At 32.5% G+C, this 25,556-nt stretch overlaps 2 protein-coding genes across 5 annotated transcripts in view; one reads left to right on the top strand and one right to left on the bottom strand.

The window, feature by feature from the left end:
• The window catches only part of CtBP (C-terminal binding protein), a 168,600-nt gene extending 154,501 nt beyond the window's left edge, over positions 1-14,099 (bottom strand). For 2 of the 4 annotated variants that reach the window (XM_072529305.1, XM_072529307.1), the window contains exon 1: positions 13,813-14,098. The gene's annotated coding sequence lies outside the window, so the exon portion shown is untranslated. Of the gene's footprint in view, positions 1-13,812 lie in introns of all 4 variants that reach the window. The other 2 variants (XM_072529304.1, XM_072529306.1) reach the window with 2 other exon arrangements.
• A 542-nt stretch (positions 14,100-14,641) lies between these two features.
• The window catches only part of Ctf4 (Chromosome transmission fidelity 4), a 32,098-nt gene continuing 21,183 nt past the window's right edge, over positions 14,642-25,556 (top strand). The window contains exons 1-6 of the mRNA XM_072529303.1: positions 14,642-14,851; positions 15,114-15,357; positions 15,475-15,724; positions 15,780-16,064; positions 24,026-24,256; positions 24,325-24,607. Of these exons, the coding sequence (XP_072385404.1) occupies positions 14,775-14,851; positions 15,114-15,357; positions 15,475-15,724; positions 15,780-16,064; positions 24,026-24,256; positions 24,325-24,607 (1,370 nt within the window). The 5' untranslated portion in view covers positions 14,642-14,774. The remainder of the gene's footprint in view (positions 14,852-15,113; positions 15,358-15,474; positions 15,725-15,779; positions 16,065-24,025; positions 24,257-24,324; positions 24,608-25,556) is intronic.

The raw sequence follows: 25,556 nt of genomic DNA, 5'->3' as shown, positions 1-25,556 counted from the left end.
AAAGTATAAGCGGAGTTTAAGACCCTAACTGAGAAGGCATCGGAAATATTGGGGAAAACCAAACCAGTTAGACAAAACGAATGGTTTGACGAGAAGTGCCAAAAAGCAACAGATATCAAAAATATAGCATACCTAAAGACAAATCAAGCTAGATGTACAAGAAGAGCAAAAGAGGAACACCGGACTTTAAAAAGGGAAGAAAAAAGATTAAATAGAAGAAAAAAGGGCAATTTGAAGAAAAGCAGTTAAAATGGCTAAGAAATCAAAACGAAACTCGAAAGTTCTACAGAAATGTAAACAAAATAAGAAAAGAGTTTAAGCCAAGAATAGGTAGCTGTAAGGATGGAAAAGGAAATATCGTAAATGATACGGCCACAATCTTGAACCGATGAGGTGAATTTTTCGACGCAAAATTTAACGGCCATTTTATCGAAGAACCAGATAAGACCGTAGCAGATCTAAATGATTGGAATCTATTCAATCCAAAGGAAAGACCACCTACCACTGAAGAGGTTGCCCAAGCCTTTAAAAAGCTTAAAAATAATAAATAATATTAAAGCACCAGGAATTGATCAAATTTGCAGTGAGCTCTACAAGAATTGTGGTGACGCCCTGGTACAAGCACTGCATAAACTTTTACTTCTCGTCTGGTAAAATGAGACCATGCCCTGTGAAAGGTCTCAAGGCGTGATATGCCCGTTACATAAAAAAGGCGATCAGCTTCAGTGTGACAACTACAGAGGTATAACCCTGTTAAAAACTGCTTACAAAATACTAGCAAATATTCTCTAGGAAAGGCTACAAGTTTACACAGTTGGCATAGTTGGAAAATACCAGACCGGATTTACTCCAGAAAAATCAACAATTTACCAGATTCAATGCGTGAGTTTGGTATCCCAAAAAACTTATCCGATTAACGAGAATGACAATGTCTAACTCAAAAGCCAGCGTTAGGATACAGGGAGAAAATTCTCGATCCTTTGAGATAAAGGATAGCCTCAGACAAGAGGATGCCCTGGTTTGTCTCCTATTTAACATTGACTTGGAAAAGGCTGTCCGAGACACGAATTAGAGACGGCGGTACTATTTACAATAGATCGATACAAATCTTAGCATACGCTGATGGCATTGACATAATAGGGCGTAGCAAGCGAGATGTTGAGCAGTATTTCCTAGAATTGGAAACGGCAGCAAAACAGGTCGGTCTAGTCATCAACGAAGACAAAACCAAGTACATGTTGGTTACAAAGCATCCTAGAGTAAATGAGGAACGGGAAACAGTCTTTGGAAATCATATCTTTAAACGTGTTGACAGCTTCACATACCTTGGCTCGCTAGTGACTACTACCAATAAAACAAGCGAAGAAATTAAAAGACGAATAAATCTTACAAATAGGGCATACTATGGAGTCCAAAAAACATTCCACTCAAGAAATATCCAAAGAAAAACTAAAATTATTATGTAAAAAACACTGCTGAGGCCGGTCCTCACACACGGGGCGGAAACATAAGATACTCCGCAAAATATTTGGAGCTATAAACGATCAAGGGCAGTGGCGCAAAAGATTTAATTTCGAATTATACCAACTCTTTAATGAACCAGACGCTGTACCAAATTAGGTGGTTAGACGCAGTTTAGACCGACTTAGGGATACTAGAGATCAGAACATGGCAACACGTTGATAAAAACCGAACAGAATGGCGACTAATCTTACAGCAGGCCAAGATCCACAGAGGATTATCGAGCCCAAGACGATGTTGATGATGGAACTTTAATAACAACTAGAGGTGTTACCACAAAAAATCATAACATAAACAGTGGAATAAAATTAAAAGCAGCGTGCTAAAAATAAGCAAACAAGAATTATACCAAATTGGTCTCAGAAGAAAAAAAAGACTGGATAACCGGGGATATAAGGGAAAAGAAAAAGGTGGAAGTTGTTGAGATGCGACTTTACAGAAGAATACTAAAAATATCTTAGACCGAAGGCACAAGAAACAAACCATGTGATGAGAGGCACAAAATAACAACTTCTGTAAATATCATTCAGGAAAGGATTACAGCAAAACGTAGCGATCTAGATCTTCAAATCAACTTTTTAAAGCAGCTTTAAATACAACACAAATTAGTCATGAGGATCACCAACCTTCTAAGAAAATGGTACCTTTAGAAGAAGACTGTTCATTGACAGAACAACTACCAAACATTACGAATTTTATATCAAGCATCTGAACTATAGTGTTGCCACTTTCCGATATTAAAAAAGCAACCCTCGTAATAATTACTCTACCAGCAAAGCTTAATTTGATCTACACAGAAAGAACAATATACGGTAAAAGTTTAGAAAGTAACATATAGTTATTTTACAAGTAATTTTATAAATTAATGTCACTAAACCGGTATTTTGATATTTCTACCTATATTGTTCTTCTTCTTTCTTGTATGTAGGCTTTAAAGCCTGCTTCTTCTTCAATATTAGCCTCCTAAATTGTTTAAATTATCGCACCATCTTTTTCTTGGTCTGCCAATACTTCTTCGTCCATTTGGTGACTTATCTCGTGCTATTCGTACTATCCTATCCTCTGCCATTCTACTAATGTGTTCGTTCCACTTACATTACTTACACATCCATTTATGTCTTCTATATTGCATCCTCTTATGTTTTCGTTTCTCTTCCTATCCAACAGACTTTTCGCTGATATTCGTCGGAGTATTTTCATCTCTGTTGTTTTTAGTAGTCGTCTCGTTTTAGATGTGTCAGGTCTTGTCTCCGCCGTGTATGTTAATTTAGGTCTAATTGCTGCTTTATAGATTCTTGTTTTTGTGTCTTGTCTTAGATGTTTCTTCTTCCAGATTGTGTCATTAAGACATCCTTTACTCGCTTTTAAGCTTTGTTGTCGTACTTCTTCTTAAACATCTCCGCAACTAGTTATATCTATTCCCAGATATCTAAACCTTGCTTCCTGCTTTATTATTTTCCCATCAATTTTAGATTGTACATCGTAGTGGGTATTTAGATCTTGTCATACATTTGGTTTTTTCTGCTGATATCATATTGTATTTCTTGGCTGTTGTATTGAAGATGTGTTTTAATCTTTGGAGCTCGTCTTCTGTCTCGGCGATTAATGTGTCGTCGTCTGCATAACATAATATTGGGATTTCTTTGTTCCCCATTCTGTAACCATGACCTTTACGTACTGCTTGTATTATTTCGTCCATTATTATATTAAAAAGAAGTGGGCTTAACGAGTCACCCTGTCTGACTCCCCTTTGTACTGGTATACACTGTGTTAGTTTTCCATTTATCTTTGCCTGTATTCGATTATGAAAGTAGATGTTTTCGATGCTTTGTATAATATTGATTGGTACGTTTCTTTTATACAGTAGGTGTAAGACGACCTATATTGTGACCACAAGAATTGTTAGTTTTCTTCTTTGAAAAGACTTTGTGAACATACAGTATTAAAACTAGCTAACGAACCTCTAATGATTACGCATTTCATTTCCGATTCATAAATTGATATTATTAAAAAAGTTAATAAAATCCCCGTTATTCTCTTAAATGATTTATCTCAGATACGCTTCTCGAAACGGGAAAGTACAAAAATGAAACACTTCCTTTCTTCGGAAACGTTTTTTTCCGATACGGTAACCGAAGTTCATTTAACGTTTAATTAACTTAAAAAGTTTGTTCATTAAACGCACCGCATAAAACGGTAAAGTTCAATCCGAATATTTCTTATTCCGAAGGACTCGGCCGTTCACAATGCATTTTAAACGACATTTCCTTCGGGGAACAGGTCCGGGCTAGTAAAATGTGAAGCATAAAGGCGAAAGATGTTCGTGCGTAAAAAAAATTCGGAATGTTAATAAAATAAAACTATCTTTCAGATTCTCAGATGCAGATTGATGGGTTGAAACTTATACATATCTTGGCAGCAACATCAGCAGCCAATGTGATCATTCGATAGAAATAAAGCAACGTATAGAAAGGATGAACACAACCGCGGATTTGGTCAACATCGTGAAGGGCCGTAAGATGGAGTACTTGGGACATATAATGAGAAATCAAGGCAGACATGAGCTACTCCAATGCATTTTGCAAGGTAAAATTGAAGGAAAAGGGGCCCCAGGACGAAGAAGAATATCCTGGCTTGCTAACCTGAGCATGGTATGGAAAGACCTCAAAATAGCTATTCCGTATAGAAACCAACAAAGTCATCATAGCCAAAATGATCGCCAAAGTTCGGAACGGACAGGCCCCTAAGAAGAAGTATACAAAGCCCAAAAACAGAAGGTTTGCATGCTTTCTCGACTATATATGAAGAAACTGACTGCATTTTGAAGTGTGGCGCTAGAGAGGCATTCTGATAATTTTTTGGATTGATCACATCACTAACGTGGAAATCCTTAGAAGAATGGGAAAATAGTGCGAGACTTTGAACACAATTAACACTTGTGGGCCACGCTAAGAGAAAAAAATTACCTGGCTTCAAAATCTAAGCATACGGTTTGGGTATGGGACGATTGCGCCGATTTTACTGAAGTAAAATTACTACTAACTCAGATAGTCCCTAATCACTGTGTATGATTGCGTAATATCTTAATGTCTTTCTTGTGTGACTGTACCGCCGCACCGTAATCCATTAATAGACGAAATAGGTTAGGTTATATAATTAAACATGGAAATAAAATAAGAATTTATTACAAGCATATACACTTACATTTATAGGCTTATATTTACTAAGTATAAAACATGTTTTACTATTGTTTGAGATATGTACATCTAATTAATTACAGTAGAGCGTCGATTATCCGAACGTCGATCAACCGAACGATCGCTTATCCGAACTTCTGACTCACGACAAAAGATCTAAGTACATAAAGTACATAAGTAACTTTATGTTCCACCTGGAGTCTTCTGACGGATCCACAAGTCATAAAACGATGAAACTTGCCTTAAATGCGGATTTAAATGGTGCTGTAAATAAGTGGTTTACTCGAAAAAGATTCCAGGGAGAACCTATTTCTGATCTGAATCTGTGTGTAAAAACAGTTCAATTCAACGAGAAATCCGGAGAGCTGAATTCAAGTAAGCACAGGCTGGTAACGATTCAAGTAGAGACATTCATGAGCTTTAAATACAACGATAAAAACTGTGCTGATTAATCAGCAGCAGATTAATTCTAAATTTAATTAAAGGAGTTACTAGAGGAAGAAAATTACACCTATCAAAACGTTTACAATTCTTTGCCACGAAAAACTCTTGCGTCACGTGAATTAGCAGCACCTGGACCTAAAATAAGCAAGGATCACTGCCTTAGCTTGTGCTAATGCGACTGGCAGCCACTGATTACCCATACTTGTCATTAGTAAAAGCAAGAAACTACGTTGTTTTAAACACATTCATATGTCTGTGATGCCTATCGTTTACACTTCGCAAAAGAGTGCTTGGGTGAATAGTACAATTTTCATGAAATGGTTTATAGAAACATACTCTGTTAAAGTCTATCAATTAAAAAATGGTAAAGGAGAGAAAACATTATTGCTTCTTGATAACGCACCAATGTTGGACTGAAAAAGACCTGTCCTTAAAAAACTACGTGACCTAGCCGCCCATTAAGCGGGTAGATTTGCTTCGGCAGACTAGAATTGAAGATTTTTTTAAGCGTTAATAGTTAAATTTTCGTCAATATTTACCTAGAATATATTTTGTTGAAAAGACTGCACTTTTTTTAATTCCTATTTGTCATTAACGATATAAATACATATGTAAGTATGTAAATATGGCTTTCATTCATCCGTGGATAAATATGTAAGGTTATTTCAATACTGTTCGATTATCCCCAAACAACCGATTTTCCGAACACCAAGTCCCCCAATTAGTTCGGATAATCGGCGCTCTACTTTATATAAAAAATATAAATCTCTATAGGTGTTAGTTTTTCAATATATACATTAACTCCATTATTATACCAATCATTATGTCAAAATAAGTTAAAATCCTTTTAGTTGGTTCCTTTCAATCCAGATTTTCTTTTTAAGGGGATTTTAAAAATAGTTTACGACTATTAAACTCCCACTAGACATTTTCTCTTTCGTGTGACAGTTTCCAAAGCTACAATTGCCATTTGGATCGTCAACCTTCGAAAGCAGACGGGGCAATAAGAAGACATTTTCTAGTAAAAAAAAATCCAATAAAATTCTCCTTTGTTTTAACTGATATGGAACAGTACACGAAACTGACCAGCACTATTGAAAGAAATCTAAATTTCCAACTTTCTAAAAAAGTGCCGATCCACCACTGCACCTATCTCTTCTACTTTCCTTCTGATAGGCCAAAAACAATTAAACTTTTTTCGCCATCCCAACGTTGGCGAGTTTCAGAAACTCGGATTTATAAGTTTGTTCATACTTGGGGGATAAATTTTTAACGAATTAAAAGTTTTTATATGGGGACACAATTTAAACTTAGTAACTACCTAACTGGCTGCAGGATAAAACCACAGGTTCTTTCAGTTAACTCGAACGTCAGATTTTAAATTAGCAAGTTGTTGATTTTTGTTTTTTCGATACCAAAATGTGATTATGAAAAAACTGTTAAATACTACGAGGAAAAAATTTACACAAAATGTTCTTTATTTTAGTTTCAACTATTGATACAGTTAAAACCGGTCAGGGCCAGTGGCGCAAAAGATATCACTTCGAATTGTACCAACTCTTTAATGAACCAGACGTCGTAACGTTCATTAAAACACCAAACGCCGGACAACACGATGGCTAAAAAGCTATGTGCTGTGCAAAGTTGACTAGACACAGTTGAAGAGATAATCAGTGCCTTAGAGGTTTCATTATTAATTTATTTTTATTTTAAGGTAGTCAGTCACATTTTTCAGTGTTTAGTTTTATTTACATAAGATCAACTTTTCCTTGCTCTTGTATATACGGGGTGTCCCCGAAAATAGCGCGTTCCTTAAAGGTATAGGTAGAAGGCACCATTAAGAGCAAAAAAGTCTTATAACATTTTTTTTGAAAATTCAACCCTTTGACAAAAAAAAAAAACGAAAATACATTTTGGTATGCAAAAAGAAATCTGTCAATCACGTGCAGTACGAAAATCTAAACGTAGACAGTCACAACTTTAGTAAACAGATATTTTGGAACAACACTGCGAAAATGTTTTCGATTTGTGAGTAGCATGATATTATGTTGATTATTTACGGAGAAGCGCAGTGTAACAGTAATTTAGCTGTCCAAATATATGTATATTGGAATGTCAAACAACGTTTATAGAACATTTAGAGAACAACTTCTACATCTATACCACTATCAAAGAGTACAAGATTTACAACAAGGTGATCTTCCTCTAAAATTAACATTTTGTAGGTGGTTTATTACACTCGTCAGAGAACCTGAATCCATCTAAAGTGTTATGTGAAGATAAAGCACGTTTTACAAGAAACAGTGTGTATAATTTTCATAATTGCCACATATGTGGTGACGAGAATCATTATTTAATACTCAACGAAAATTTAGCATAAATTTAAGGGCTGGAATAATAATTAATAATCGTTTGATAGGTACTATATAAATTGCCCAGAACACTAAATGGAGGGGCTATTAATACTATAATTTCTTATATAAGCTCTTAAAAATCCTCGTCATTGGATTGGTAGGAATGGACTCATTCTGTGGCTACCACGAAGTCTCGAATGCACTGTACTGGATTTTTATTTTTGGGGCATCTAAAATCGTTAGTTTATGATAACCGAGATGAAATTGAAACAGAAGCTGATTTATGGGAACAAATTTTTGATGTTGCAGAAACTATCCGACATAATTTAGTTAAGTATGACATTACTAACAATTGGATTCGTTGTATCAATGCAAGTTGGAGTTCATTTTAAACATTTATTTTAATAATTATTCTCAAGTAAGTACAAGTATTCAATTTAATTTTAGTTCACAAGTAAACAAATTACTATAATAGTCAGAGCATAGTGTAAAAAAATAAATTAGAATTATTAAATGTTGTCTGTTGTATTTAATTTCCACTGTAAACTATGTAATTCAGTTAAAGCCCTCTGCATTCAACACCTTTAAAGCTTAATAAATACATAATACTGGTTCAGTTAAAAGATAAAGTGTTTTTTATTGTAAATAATTGACATCTTGACAACAATTCCTTTCAGAAAAACATTGCAAATAATTGTTCTTAGTTGCATTAATTACGTTTTAGGAATTAAGCCATAGTACTTAAGTAAAAATAATTTATTTAAAATTTCGAACTTTAATCAAAAACCTTAATTAATTCAGATAATAGCAAACGCCACATTATTTAAGCAAGAAATAATTATTTTGCAGATATTACCTACATTTCCTAAGATGCCAACAACCTTGAATAGTAAATAAACAAGGGTTGGTATGTTAAATATCCTAAGTCACAAACAAGTTTTTATTCAGAAGCACTTTCACTAAAAAGTGTTCTTTTTTGTTCCAAATTGTGTAGTATATCCATACCTTAAACGCACACACTATTTTCGGGGACACCCTGTATACAGCAGAACATTTTAAAGCAAATTATATGGTTTATTTAATATTTTTATTATTTGTAGGTAGGTTTGTCTTATGGTTCATGAAACTATCAGAGAAAACTAAGCCACAGCAAAATGCTGTGAAATTAAAAAATTAAAAGATGCAGGATTTCTTCAAAAATACTATAAAGTGCAGGTACATACTTAAGCCAGGAACATAAATGCGGTATTAGTTGAATCATAATTATTCTTTATTAGCTGATATTAATTTGTGTTTGCCGAACAAGGTATACATACATATGGCTTAGTTGTTTCCATTGATTCAGATTAAAATACTGACTGAGGATGGGAAAACACTAAATAGCGATTATTCATTATGAGTAACTCATACACCCTAGTTGCTACAAATATTGCATGTCAGTATCTGGCTTTAAACATTCGCAAGCATATTAAAACTATTAAGATAAAAAAATTAATATAGGTATGATGGCAACCAACATTCTGAAAGGACATGGTGCATGAAGAAGAACAGGCTGTTCTTGGTTTATTAATCCTCAAAAAAATGTTTTTGTGGTTTTGCAAATTCAGCTAAGACATATTCTTGATATTTTTTACTCTAACTCAATCAATAATTTTAATGACTTAACAAATACATTAATGTGTCTCATCAAATGTATTATGACCAAATGCCAGAGATAAATGTGTATCATCTGAAATAAGAAGAATGACAACATTACAAACTCAATTAAGTCAAACAAAGGAAGATGTAAATTGTACTATAACAAATTTTCAAATATATATGGAATTATTACTAATTTTATTGCAAAAAGTGATTAAAATTAAGGCTTCTTTGATATATATAAAAGAGGATGATTTTAAAGCCAAATAAGATTGCTGTTACAGCAATTTAGTTTTTATTTAAGTACAATATTAAGGTTTTTTTGTTCCATTAGCTGTAACAAATGTTTCTTTCCTAAAATACCCACTAAAAAAGTGTGGAACAATCAATTTTTTATGCACAACTCAGACTAAAAATTAAATAATTCAGGGCCAGTGAACAGTTGAAACATACAGAACATTTTTTTTCTATATATCTCATGTCATTCTGTTTTTATAAACTAAAATAGATTTTTGCAAACAATAGATTAAAAATTTAATTGTAAATCAATTTTAATTTTGATTTTTAATTCTACAATCTCCAAGACAATTCTCCAAGTTAATTGATAGCTCTATAAAATATTAAAATTTCTAGTATCTATGATGGATTTTTACAAAAACAAATAATTTAATTCTACATTTTAATTAGTGATTTTGATAATTACAAGATTTTATGAGAAGTAGTCTTCAAGGCGAATATACTAAAGTAAAAGCCATATAAGACGACCAGTTAGTAATTAAATGATGATCAGTGGGCATCAAACAATTTTTAAAATTTTAAATTTAATTCCAATCACTTGAAAAGGAAATATTTAATTTCATATATTTTTTGATGAAATGAATATAATATTTATACATAATTTAATAAACACAATCAAATTTATTTTATTAATGTCATCTTAAATTTAGTAATCATTATACTAATCATTACGTAACTATATAATATTATCCCTCTCCTAGAATGCTACAGCCTACGTCAGGCCCTGTCCTCTCCCAGCATCTGCCTCCAAGCATCCCTTTCCTTGGATACTCTCCTCCGGTGATCCACCCACATTATCTCTTAAGCATTGGTTCTTATTTTCTTCTACCGCTTCCTTGGTTTTTCTACTAGCCAATGTCCAATCATAGTTCCACTGTTCTAACGTCCTACTAGGTGTTCTGTTATCAATTCTTATAAGGTGGCCTGCCCAGTGCAATCTTTGTATTTTTACATAATTATGGCTTTATGTCTATTCTAACAACTCTTTAGCATTTTCTTTAAGCTTGACTTTTTAACCCTTTCGATCACGCTTTTTTTTAGTGTAATGAAATATATTTTGTTAATAATTCCAAATTATTCCCAGTTATGGTACTCTTTTGTAAGGTAAGGTCTTTTAGTAGGAATATTAGCATTTTTTTTAATAAAATAGGACCCGTTTTTGATGTTGTCAATTGACAAAATTGTGACTAACTGTAATATTTACTTAAATGAAGTTAAAATTCTTGTGTCGTCAATTGACGACACAGTGACTGAAAGGGTTAAGCAGCCATTTCTCCCTTCCTCGTCGGCCCTGACTCTACCTTCCACTGGGGTTGGTTAGCCAATATCTGGTAAGGTTGCTCAGATTTGCCAGGCTTCACACATGAACCCTGGGTAATTAGACAGGTGATAGCATATGGAGCAGAAGTAATGTGTCTTACGAAAAAAGATGAAGAAAACTAAGAATAATTGAAAGAAAAATTATGAGAAGAATACACAGTCCCATAAAGACAGAACAAGGAGAATATAGAAGACTAATTAACCATGAAATAAGAAATATAACCGAAATAGAAGATGTAGTAAAATTTATTAAAGGAGAAAGACTGAGATGGTTTGGACATATACAATAAAGGGAAGAAGATGCACTAATTAGGAAGATTACACACTGGAAACCAGTAATAAACAGACCAACAATAGGTTAAACACTGAGATTGCAAAAACTGTTCACATGTTTTAATTAACATTTTTGAGGATTGACCATTTACCTAAATGTAATTCCCACTATGATATTAAATAATAACAGATCATTTAATTTTTAATCATCACCAAAAATGTAAGAAGTGTATGATCACAAGTATGAATTTGATGGTAATACAATCTTCACAGATATACCTGCCACATTACATATTTCTTTGTGCATAACAGTGTAGATAACACGAATTTTCAATGATATGTGTGGATGGAACCTTATTTTTTTTAAAAAATGAAACAAAAATCATTAAAACATGTTTGTTAATAAATTCACTGTATGTATATGATATTCCATAGGTACTATTTCAATAAAATAAATCAAAAACTTGTTGAGCAGTGCTGATTGACACAATAGAGCAGTAAAATGTTATACATAAAGATATTTTAAAAGATATCTTCCCTTACTTGGTCTACTAGTAATAAACTTATCAGTATTAAATGGTAAAGTCATCTTTGTATGTGGCATTAACTTTAATATATTGCATAATGAGAGTAACTTTTACATGTATTATCTATTGTACTTTTGTCTTTGGATTTTTTGAAGCTCATTCCATGTCATCTTCAACCTTTCAGTATTAAAAAAAGATGCAAAATATCTCTTGCATAAACCTTGTCATTTCTGTTAGATCTATAATTGCATTACATTCTGCTGATTTAAAACTAAGCAGAATTTTTACAAGTATTGATTTTTCTTCTGCTATGGTATGTTCTTCAACTGATGAAGAACAGAACAACCTAGAAGTGAATGTATCCAATGCCATATTGGTGGAGGTACTACATAGCTCATATGCATGCCATCAGCATGTAAAGTTAAGAAATGGAGAAGTCAATTTAGCTAGAATTCGGAATTAAAATGTTATTTATTTATGTGAAACTCAATCTTAGTTTTTAGTATAGATTTTATGGTGATTTCAGATTTGCTTATTTACATTGTAAATGTCTATTTAATGTTTGTATCCTTTTTTGTGTTAGGGTCTCCTAAATTGTGATATTTTTGAGGTGACATGTGTAATTGTCAAACCAAATTAAATGAAATCATCATTTTAAAGTATATAAATAGAAACTTTGAATATGATAGCTGAACATGTTTCTACAGTTTATTGAAAATAGAAGAAAAATTTGTAGCTGGAAATTTGTTTTTCAAAAGTAGTAAACTTTAGTCAAACTAAAAAGATACCCTCTTAAATATGTGTCCTGAAGTATTGACAGAATAGCTGAATTATCTCTGCCTCACTGATAAAAATATATTACCAATGTAGGCATATGGCAGTTACAGAGTTATATAAAAACCCTACAATATCAGAATGTTTCTTTTAAAGAAAGATTTGATATGTGTGAAAAGCATATTGGTTTATAACAAACCAAACCTTGCATGTAGATCTGAAAATCACATTAAGAAAAAGTAATACAATACAAATATTGAACATAAAATGTTGAAAGAAAGACATTGATTAAGATCATCTTAGGAATGATGACAGTGAAGGACTATTGATGAATTTATCACTAAATTCTAATTATTAAGTCCAATAAATTACCTGTCATCATTCTCAATGTTAAAACATAGTAGATTTAAATTATACACTATTTATTATACAAACTTATAATTTCAAAAATGGTACTGTTAATATACATTGCCCTGAACAAGATAATAAAAATGGTAAACAGGACAATATCAGAGAATAAGTTCGGTTATTCTCTGACAATATTATGGATACTCTTGCAATATTTTGTTTTTCGACCCTTATAGGAATAGGTAGGTAATAAATGCAGAATATCTACACAATAAAGGTACATAATTGACAAACAATATTATTAATTACTGTAGCATATAAATATTGCAAATTTTATTTTCACCCCAATAACCCTTTAATTATTCATTCTACAGAGATAATTAATTTTAGTTCACTGCTTTAATTATCTGTTTAAACTCTTCACTTATTTTTGTATGAAACTTATTAGGACTAATGGAAATTTCTGAATTTTTAATATAAAATAGGAATGATAGTTTACCCGTCTAACTCATTACCATAATAGGCACAAAAGTGGTTATCATGTATATTAATCAATTCATATGAAAAAATAAACTATACCAAACATATTCAAAAACTATACAAAGCTTTTTACACTAATGTGTTTACTAAATAATTTTAAATAGATAACGAGCTTATTCGTTTATTAGAGTAAACAAATTTAGTAACTATATAATTCAAACGAAAAGTAAAAGCCTAAAGCTAGCAATTATAATTTATAGATGTGCAAAAGTGATAGTACTTCAAGTGAAATGCGGGTCATTGCCATACCTCGGAGTAGCCAAATAGAAAATCACTTAATTTTATAAAAACCAAAGCCGCAATCAGGCATTTGTGAGTATTTGATCGTTTTGACTTTATTACAAAAAAGTCGTACAAACATTTTGCAAATGTCCGGCAAGTATCTATTTGAATAGTAAATGTAAACATGATTGGCATATCTGGGCGAGATTAGGTACTAACAGCTCAATCCGTCAGACACGAGGAATAAAAACACGGGCAAGCGGCAGCCGCTACTTCATGATCTTGACGCGGCATTTGATTATTTTTCGGCCAAACCGCGCTATTAAACAATAAGAAATGTATTATCATAATGCGTACCTTACACTTTCCCTGACAGAAAGTACAGAAACAAAGAGAAGCCAATGGAGCCACGCTGTTAGATTCCCAATGCAGCAAGCTTTCTTTACTCCAAAATCACAAAACACTATCACTTTTTGTTAAAGGTCCGAGCAACTAAATTTTATGTTTGTGTCTGTAATTTACACTAATTTATTAAAAATATATTCAAATAAAACGCCACTTTCGTAAATTTCTTTCAATAAGAACGCTAGTTACCGTATCCCCACCTCGGCAATGTAAAATGGCGGTCCGGTCATAAGAAACTAGCAGAGTATCGCTCCGTTCGTTTCAATGATCTTGCCTCTGTTCGTTTAGCGAATTACTAACTTTGTTAATATAGAATATTTCGCTCTTTAGAAATTTTTTAAGTAAAAGTAACAATTAAATCTGATATTTTACATTAATATAATTTTGTAAATGTTGTTAAACAGAAAAAAATAATAAAAATAGGACATTTTAAACAATTTTGAATTAAATTTTAAACAATCATAACAATTTTACACATAAAATCCTAAATTAAATTGCTAACGTTACTTCTGTAATTCAATACATTTCATTTATAAATAAACTAAATTTTAGGAAATTTGAACATGTATTACATCAGTGTTATACTAGATTAAAGAAAGCATTGAAGAGAAAGGGTTATATACCTTTCTAAAGTGAGTAAGTGAGAAACACAAGTATACTCTGTTCATCTTTTGACACGAAATCATAGGCGTTTGACTTCGTTTATCCGTACTGATCAGATAAGGCTAGCACTAAATCATAACATATTCTGCTGAAAAATAGAGAAAAAAGTCCCTAGTTTACCCTACATTATTTTCGCGGGTTTTTTATTGTCAAAGTCAAAAACAAGTGTAGTGAGAGTTTTTAACTTATTGTTTTGAAGAGGTATATTTGTGTTTAAAATTATTATTCGATAGCTGTAAGAAAGTACAAAAATGACAATGAAACACGAGGAACTAAGATATGCTCATGATGAAGGTCACACCGATGTCTGTTTTTCTGAAGATGGAAGGTAAATTTTGAAATGAAACTCTTGGATGTTACTATTTGTTACTATGTTGAACAAAAATTAACAATATCTCAACAAAGTTCAAATGAATAGTTTTTGTTGCTCTTATTTTAAAAAGGTATTACAGTCGTTGGATCTTTTCTTGGTCACATATTTATTTTCAAGCTCTCTTATTGTATGAGGCATGATATAGATCTATCAAACTTCTCTAATTATATTTTTAATGAATGTAAAACAAATATTTAATAATATGTTTACCTTTCAGTAAATTTGTTACATGTGGAGCTGATGGAGACATTCGAATATGGTCCACAGATGAAGGGGAAGACCCAATCCATAACTGTGTTGGGGAATGGGCCTTATCTGTTGCACAAAAGGGTGACAGCATATATGTTGCTACTGGGAGTAATGATATTCAAATCCTCTCTTTAACTGATGGCGATAGAAATGGAGTTTTAGAACGATATGTTGCACCTGTAAATCATATAGCAGTAGACAGACACAGCAAGGTATTTTTTGATATTAAATTTGTGAACCTAATACTTTCTAAAACTCTTAACATAAAATTGTTTCATAGTTTAATTTTGTAATATTACATATACTAAGTACTCTGATTATCATTTTAGATGTTAGCATTAGCTGGAGAGGATATGGAAGTGAAACTTATTAATTTGGAGAAGACAGAAAAGGAAGTAATGATATTTGATGGAATGTCAGGGCCCTGCTTAAGTGTTTCTGTATCATCAAAAATAAAGAAGGTTGCAGCTTCATCTGGCGATACTAAATTGAGAGTGTGGGATATAGAAAGTAAAGAATTAATAAAAGAAATTAGCTGTTTCCCAAAAACTAATAGTTTTTCCAATGCCAAAGTGCTGTGTAAGTAAAAAATTTAGTATAAATAATTGAACTGAATATATTTTTAGTTTTTTAGGCCGAATTGACTTTGAACCAACAGAAGGAAAGTATTTAGCCTACCCTGATAAAAGTACAGTTGTAGTACTTCAGGTTTCAGACTGGTCAGAAAAGGCAAAATTAACTTCAGACAAAGTGTCTTCACAATATTCTATTGTAACATTTTCTCCTTGTGGAAAGTACATTTTGTCCGCTTCACTTGAGGGAGATTTTGTAATCTGGAATGTAGCTACTAGAGAAGTAGTAAACTTCAGTAAACATGAAAAATCTGTAGCCATATGTGGTTTAACATGGAATCCTTTAGGTTTGTACATAATCTTATTTTATTTAATTTTTATCCATTTCTACAAAGTTTTTTGAGAACAAGGATATTGTATCATAAATGTCTAGACACAATGGAAATATGTGACAGTAATAGAGTAAACTGATCTACACCACAACCCTTTTTATATTGCAGAGCTATAGGCATGAGGTTTAAAAATATTTTGGGATTTTTAGAATGGGATTTTTTGGAAAACTGTTATCTTCATTCTCAGTAGTAATAATGATAGATAAGAAAGAGAAAAACCTTGCAACATGTTAAATTTATTGCTAAATAGATTGAAAATACTAAACAAACTCAACTGGCTAAGTTAAATTAGAAATTGAAAATTTTCTGGTGCCTGCTGGGATAGAGCCTAGCCTTCAGGTTTGGTAAGCCAGTACCTAGTCACTGAGTTATGGCTGCCACCATACAGACAATTAAGGCACATTAATTTTTTATGGAGTTGGGAGGAGAAATGGTGTAATAAAGTAATAAATGTATGAGGCAGCAGAATTAATAGTGTCATTGATCTAGAACAATTTTTAAATCCTTTGTTTTAACTTGTTGTACTTATTCTACTAGTAGAAGTTTAATTGCTTTATTCATTATTTTAAGAAATGTATATTTGGTAAGACTAAAGAAAATACATTAAATATTATAACATGAACAATGTTGGAAAATTCTTTTTGTAAAATATATGTATTGACTACCTTAAGTATTTAGCCATTATATTTCTAAAAAGAACTTTATGTTATTTTAAACATACATGAATAAAGATAAAACAATCTAATTGAGAGTCAAAAGCGGAGTTGGCAGGAGATGTTTTACATGTTAACATAAAGTATGCTTTTTCCACCACCAGTAGGTATCAGGTTTTGATCTGTTACTGTAAACTTTGCAATCCTATTTTTTCTTGAATATTGTTTAGTTGTCAGAGATTTGATCTCTAAAAACCAGATGAACAAGCTGAATTTTGGTGAGAATGTGAATTTTGGGACCCCAAAAAAGATGCTAAAGTTCATTTGTTTACCAAATTCCCATCAGTAAACATGAGCATGTGTTGATATTCGCTGTCTCATTCGTCAAGAGGCTATTAAATATAATTTATTACCTTAAGCGAGACAGATTTTCATGCTACAGATCCCAACTTGCCAAATTCAAATTGTATCCTGTTGATTTTTAAGTTAATATATTGTGTTATATTTATGTTATAGTTATTGTTAAGTTATTTACTGGTCGTGTTATTTTTTAGAGTTTAGTTTAGTTGTGATATAATGATTAAATTTCAAGAAATTCTTACACTAACAGTTTCAAAAGTAAATATTTTTAAAAATCATATGATACATAGGTCGTACATCAGTACAACCCTGTTTGGCTTACATGTGGTTCTAGTGACGATTGTGAATTTGTACAGTGAATAGGGTTTAGTAGACTACTAGGTCCGTGACAATTGCCTCAGCATTTTACCATAATTGAAGTTTTTAATATAATATAAAAAAGATATATTTCTCTGAGTTTTGATTTAAGTTGTAATTCTAATTTACCATTTTTTGTAACAAAAAGGTGTTAAAGTGTTGTGTGGAGGGCGGCAACCTGTAAGATATCTATTTATATACTTTCCTCAATACAATTATATGATTGTTTCCCTGATACAATATACAAAACAAGTTACAATTTATTGAAATTCCATTCTCAATTTAATCCACGCTATAGAAAGCAGTTCAATCGAAAAGGTTTAAACATCCACATAGAAATAATTACTATTTAAATGGGAATAAGCCACAATTAAAGGTTAAATTACGTTTATTGACGCTTCAATTTCCACTTCGGAAATCATTCCCAAAATACAAACATTAGTATATTGAATGGAATAAAATAAAAATAATAAAAAATAGCTTATTTCCATTTAAATAGTAATTACTTTAACATGCCACAAGAAAATAGTTTCAGAACAATATTTACATAGAAAAGATCGATCTACAAACCAACATCGTTTATTTTCACTTTGTGCTTGATCTCTCACTCCTTTTTTAATGTATGCACAGCTGAACAGTGTAATATCTAGTTACTTTATTTCCATTACTTGTTTACTGCTAACTTCATCGACTTCCAGGTTACACCTTATTGGTTGTTTATTACTATTGTTTTAGTTTTCTGAGTTCAAATCATCATATTAAATTCTTTTGCTCTTGTGTTAAATCTGTGTTCTAGTTTTTGAAGACTATCTTCATTTTGGACTATCAATATTAGATCATCTGTGTAACAGAGAATTTTAATTTCATTGTTCCCCATTATATATCTTCTTCCTTTGTTGACACTCTTTATGACTTCATCTATGATTAGTTTGAATAATATAGGGCTTAGTGAATCCCCTTGTCTTATTCCATTGCCTATATCTGTAGGTTCCATAAGTTGTCCATCTATTCTGACTTCCATCTTATTGTTTTGATAGACATTTTCCATTGTTTTTATAATATCTAGCATCTAACGTGATCTCTTTATTATAGTATGAGATCCCACTGCAAGATTAGTACTTTCATTACATAGTTAATAATAAAACATTTTTAAATACATTTATATGCATGTTTTTTATATCAAAGTAAAGATGATATTGATAATAATATAAGGTTGCCTGAAAAAAAAAATGGTCGCAAATTAGGTTTGCCAGCTGTTAAAACGCAAGGGATGTTAAAAGATGAGAAAAATAGGTCTATTCAAGGCAAAAACAGTAGAAAACATGAGTCGGAACATAAAAGAAAGTCCTAATACAAATTGGAGGAATATGGCTTATATTATTAAATATACTGCTATTGAAATATCCAAGGAAACATCAGGAAATAAGTTTGAGAATAAAGAGACAAAATTTTCGAATAAAACTTATGGCTTCTATGTATGTACCTATATTTGTAAATTGAGAAACTTTTTTCCACATCAACGGAAGTAACGGGAGCATATTTTAAATTCACAAAAATATTTGGTTCTAAATCTATTTCTTCGCAAAAATTATCAACAAGAACGTCAGATACCTCAGTAAGTTTCTGAAAACCATTGTTTTTTTTAATTATTGTTTCAAATTTTTAAAAAATATTTTTTCCAGTGTCTTCTTTAATATTTTGACAAGTTGATCTAATTTCTTTTATAAAAGTTATGCTTTCTATCAAGGACAACTTTGATGATTCTAAATGGTTCTTTGAAGCAAACTAAAATTTGATTTAATGAATAAAATTTCATGCTAAAAAACGTTGTTTCTAAAAATTTGTTTAGCATTTGGCAGATAGTGGGAACTTTAATCCGCCAAAGCATCAATTATATTTTTTTAATCTACGAAATAGTCTGAGTAGAAAAAAGCTGCTTCCTACCTTGTTTCCCATCGTGTTAGAACGGGTTCTAGTGGAAGTGGAATATTTGGAAACATTTCGTTATAAAGTTGAATTCCTATAAGAGATTTGAGGAATACTTTTTATGCTTGATATCAGGGAGTTTAAAGGAAACTTTTTAATTTCTTCCGCAACTCTGTTCATTCCATGTGCTAAACAAGTAACGTGTTTTAAGTTGAATATATATTGACCATATTTTAAATTGACCATATATCCCTTTCAACTACTAAGAAACTAAGAAAAACTAAGTAACGAGAAATACGAATTGACGCAGCTGGTCATACAAGGGAAGGTGGAAGGCAAAAGAGGACCGGGGGGAGAAGATGCACGTCCTGGCTGAAGAATCTGAGACAATGGAGTGGGAAAACGTCAACAGAACTTTTCAGAACGGTTGCAGATAGAGTCAAATGGGCCATGATGATCGCCAATGTCCTTAGGAATGGGGCACGTTAAGAAGAAGAGGATCCCTTTCAAGACAAGCGTACACGATCGTGCACTTTATTTCAAAAAATTGCTGCCTCTTGTCTAATCAACTTTGCGGGTCCAGAACGGCAGCGAACGATACTGCACAAGTCTGTTTATGATTTAAACACGGACGTGTGTCCGTGAAATTGAAGAAGTAGAAGATGACGAGGGTGATCAAGAAGACTCGTTTCTGCCGTTGATGCATGTTAATGAGCCTGAGATACCTCCAAGTTTAGACCCATCGTCTGCAACTGCTCCTGAAAAGTCTACAAAAATCCGAGACAGTCGCCAAAGAATCTGAAAGCAAATGCCATACAACCAGAAGGAACCCTGCTATCCAGAGCGACCGTCAGCAGCGGTTAGGTCTCCTTTGGTCTATTTTGAAGACTATTTTGACGAAAAATTTTTTGAGCATGCCGCAGTTTGTACAAATAATTCATCATCATCATGGTGCTACAGCCCTTAGAGGGCCTCGACCTTCTCAAGCTTTCTACGCCATTCTATTCTGTCCCTCGCTTGCATTTTCCAGTTGCCGACTCCGATCTTCTCGGCATCTTGTGTTACCCCGTCCATCCACCTCAGCTTTGGTCTACCCCGTCTTCTCATTCCCACGGGTTGCGCTGTTAGAATCTTTTTTATCATGCTTGACTCAGGGGCCCTGGCTACATGTCCTGCCCACTGCAGGCGGTTTCGCTTAATTATAGTTGTACAAATAATTATTATATGCGAAAAACTGGAACAGTTCTAAACACCAATGCAACAGAATTAAAAAAAATTGTAGGAGTTCATTTTATCATGGGGTGTATTCCATACCCACGCATTCACATGTACTGGCGGACAGAAATACGATTAGCTTTAGTTGCTGACAAGATTTCTAGGGATCGTTTTAAAGTTCTTCGTATGGCTTTTCACGTTGTGGAAAGTGATGAAGTTCCTACAGGAAACCAGAATTCACTCCGGAAAGTGCAATCTGTACTTGATCAAGTAAAGAATGCTTGCAATAGATTAGAACGCCAACAAGGTTTTTATTCGATAGATGAATCCATTTTGTGGGAGATGTCTACGTGGTTTGAGACAAATTATTAAAACAAAGCCACGTCCACAAGGGTTAAAAGCTTTTGTCGCTACTACTCACGATGGTTTGATGATTGACTTGGAAGTTTACCAATGCGCTAAAACAAACTGTGGAGACAGATCTCTAGGTGTAGGAGATGCTGTCATTCTTCATATATCTAAGTCTATTCCACGTGTTAATTGTGTATATTTCGACCGATTTTTCTCATCTATACCTTTACTGGAAAAATTAATAGAAATGGAACTTCATGGGACTGGCACAATGATGATGAATCGAAATCTTGATAGAAAAAAAATATTGATTTTAAGCAAGATAGCAACATGAAACGTGGTGAATCTCAACAGTTCATTAGCAATGATATTGTTGTTGTAAAATGGATGGACAACAAATCCGTCCTAGTAGCATCCAATTGCACTTCTGGAGATGATTCCTGTCAAATCAAGCGATGGGATAAAAGTCAATCAGCATTTACAGACGTTAAATGTCCAAAAGTAATCGGGAACTACAATAAGAATATGGGAGGTGTAGATATTCTTGATCAGTCCATAGAATACTACCGGACCTTCATTAAAATGAAAAAATGGACTCTAAAAGTCATCCTTAATTTTTTTGACCTTTCAATTTCGAATACTTGGCGGTTGTACGTATTAGAATCAATTGCAACGGGAGCACCCAAAAATAAAATAATGGACTTATTGAAATTTCGAATGCAGGTGGCAGATGGTCTAGTCAATGCCCCAGAACGTAAAAGAAGAACTGATATTGATGAACAAGATGAGAACCTGCGCCCGAATACGTCTAAGTTCCGTCGACCGAACCCACCTTCTGTGGCCAAAAGGTATGATGGGTATGACCATCTATTTCATCATTTGATGAAATAGACAGTCCAAGATCGTGCAGAATGGAAGTTTGCAAAAGTAGATCTAAGATTCTATGTACCAAATGTGAAGTTTACCTTTGTTTGTCTAGAAAACAAAACTGTTTTGTTTCTATCTGCTATCATACAAAGTAGATATGTTTCAAAATAATTTTTGAGTGTTTTTATTATTTTTTAAGGAAAATAATAATTTTTTTGTTATAATTTGATTTACCTCACGAGGTGGATTTTTTAAAATATTTATATAATAAATAAAGATCTTCAGTAGTCAAAAATCTTAATTTCAAAAAATAAAAATCAGACCTGAAAGGGATATGGTGCAGCATCGGATAAACAAGCAATAATTTACGGCTAGGAACAGTCAATTATACTACGGAACTAACAAAATTTTCATATTTTTTTCTTGTACAAAACTTGATATTGTTATAGAGTTGGTTTTTTCTAATTGCTTGCATGAAATTAAATAGGATTTTGGTAAGATATGATCGCTTGGAACACCAATCATTAAATGAGCGATATATCTTCCTGACGAATCAGTGGTTTCGTCAACACACACCTAGAAGTAATTGTCACCAATATTAGTTTTTATATTATCTATTACTGACCAATACAACTAGTTGACATGCTTTCTCTTCAGAGTCCTTTCACTTGGAATATCCAATGTACAATATTTTTTTATAAAAGAAGTTTAGTTTTTATTGGATAATTTTGAAAGCGGTGTATTTGAAGAGGTTAATGCACGGCACAAGCCTTCATTAAAATTATATTGTTCGTTTTCTTCCTTCGAACTTGACCGAAAGACTTAGAAACTGAAGCTTGATATTTTTCTCCAGATTTAGTTTTGTCTTTCATGGCTAAATGTGACACAGTTCCGATATGTTGATCTATCTGAAATTTCTTTTCGCATGTAATCTGTAATAGATTTTTTAATATAAAAAATTACCGTTAGAACCGATTTCTTTGTAATCTTAAACTAAAAGCATCAATAGAAGAAATTCCATTCAAGAAATTGCACGATTATTGCATGATAGTTTCTGATATTTCAGCAATAGTTAAAATATCTATTTTATAATAAAATATACATATATATGTATCGGTGTTATATTAAAATTTAATTATACCTCTTTGTAAGGTTTAATCCAAGTAGGGACGCTAGTTATTGTCGGCATTTTAAAATCAAAATAGTTAACAAATTAAACAAGATTGACTGACGATGCTTAAGTTTTCACCTTCACTTTTGAGAACAAAATGATTTGCAAAAGGACAATTTTATTCATACCCCACGCAATCAACTTATAAAACACCCTTTTATTAAGGGATTATAATCGGTTACCTGCTACAACAATACCAAGAATATTAGATAGTATCTATAGGTACTATCGGCAATATTGAAGACTGAAATATTGAAATAAAATAAACACTGAATTTCCAGTTACCTAGTCATACCGTTATCTACGGTTAGATAAATATTTAAAATCCGCAATTCGAAAAAAATTGACATTTATTCAATTTTTTGTATAAATATGAAAAATCCCCAGATATTTGCATAAAATATGCAATATATGCATTTTGCATATTTGCCAAGTCTACTGATGATGACCTACATATTAGTAGGAAATACTGAAAAGGATATAGAACAAAAACTGGAACAGTGGAGACAAGCTCTCTAGGAATGTTTATTTAAAAATGGAGTTACTACAAATACAATGATATCTTTGTGAAATTATTGTGAAAAGTAATAGTTGGAACGAAAAAATTAAAGGAAGTAAGTGGTGTGTTGGATGACAGAAAAATTCCAATAAAGTTATAAAGCCAGCTATGATGCACGGAACTGAACGTTGGGAAGTTAAAAAGAAAGAGGAACAGCAAATGCATGTGATGGAAATGAGAATGATTAGATGGATGAGTGGAGTGACAAAAAAGGATAGGAAAGGAGAGAGCATAGGTTAAGATGATTCGGACATATTCAATGTCAAGACGCCAATCACTTGATACGAAGAATTGTTGATTTGTAAGGTCCTGGAAGAAGTAGGAGAGGAAGACTAATGAAGATCTGGGGGAAACGCTTAGGCAGGGCATGTCGGTAATAACATGTTATTTCCTATTATAATAATTCATGATCTTAATGTAATTATTTATTTACAATAATTCATTTTCTTAATTTTAGGAAATGGTCAAGTAGTATATACAGATGTTGAGGGTCAGTTGGGAGTTATGGAGTGCTCAGTAAAAAGTCTTCCGACTAATTTAGAAGATGAAGCTTTTGCTGATGATGTGAACTTTGATAATGTTCCATTTGATGATGATGACGACGAAGATAATGAAAATGTCTTCTCTGTTAGTAAATTGAAGAAGCAGTTCATGGGAGATGATGACCAAGAATTAAAATCTATCGCAGGTAATAAAAAACTAAATTAAATAGACATCCGACATCCGACAGTTTTTTAAATATTCATAACTTTGCAGGTTCTTCTCGTGCTCCAACCCCAAGACCTCGCACTCCAGAAATTCCTCTCCAACCTCCATTTATGCCTTCTTCTACATCAGAGCATTTAGATCCTAGATATATGTGCTGGAATGATGTGGGTATAATTAAATGTTACGGAAACAACTCAGATGAATCAGCTATAAAATCGATTGAAGTAGATTTTCACGATTCTAGTTTTCATAATAGTATGATGATGCAAAACTACCAAGATTACACTTTGGGATCCGTTAGTAGGAGTGCTCTCGTAGTTGCTAATTCTAGGTAAGTTATTTCAGACAGGTCCAGGCGAAAAACAAGAAATAAAAAAAATCATAAAACAGAAAGTAATTTTTTTAAATGCGAAAAGTATTTAAGCGTCGAAATAAATGAAGAACAAGGTGAGGAACAATATTTTCTTCTCTTTAGTCTTTCTCAATCTATTTTTGTCCACTCCTGGAGATAGTTTCTTCAGTGTTTTCTATCATATGCTTTATGTATCCACTGTTTTACTGCAATAATTTGGATATTAGCTACACGTCATTTCTGAGACCGACTTCTATTTATTTTTGTTGGTCTTGATCTCCAATCTGTTACTCTGCGAGTCCATGTATTTTCTTTTCATTACATTTGTGATTTTGGTTTCGTTTCTGATCTCTTCGTTTCCAAATTCTTAATTTTTTACAAATTTTACTGAGTCTGAACTTGTTTCAAAAAGACAAATATCTAATTTTAAACGGATTCTCTCGTTGGTCAATTATGTTTTGAAGTAGGAGCGACTTTTGCGTTATAAACTAATGAGGCTACAGCGCTCCCTGTTTCTACGATCAATAGAAATGGGGTTTATAAATTTTGCAGGGCCAGACTTTCTTTTTAGCCGAATTGGCTCAGTGGTGGGTGAACTCTTCCCTCTGTCGGCCCGGCGAGAAAAAATCGGAATTTCAAATCACCGGCGCTCGAAAAATTTATACCTCCTTTAAATATGGACCAATTTCGCTCTTTTTACCATCTCAAGTTAATTTAAACAAACTTAAGGTACTACAAAATATTTCTTCACAATAATATACAAAAAAATCAGTAAAAATAAAATAAATATGAACAATTAGCAGTTCCGAGGACAGTTGGTCAAAAATGTTACAAGGGTAATGTTAAAATACCCCAAGAGTTATGAACTACATTTCTAAAAGCATAAAATCTGCAAAATCATTTAAACAATTTAAAAATCGATTAAAAT

Source organism: Diabrotica undecimpunctata, chromosome 4, assembly GCF_040954645.1.
Source record: "Diabrotica undecimpunctata isolate CICGRU chromosome 4, icDiaUnde3, whole genome shotgun sequence".
Classification (NCBI taxonomy): Eukaryota; Metazoa; Arthropoda; class Insecta; order Coleoptera; family Chrysomelidae; genus Diabrotica; species Diabrotica undecimpunctata.
Note: the sequence above shows the minus strand (reverse complement) of the source record. Positions and strands in the feature narration are given on the sequence as shown.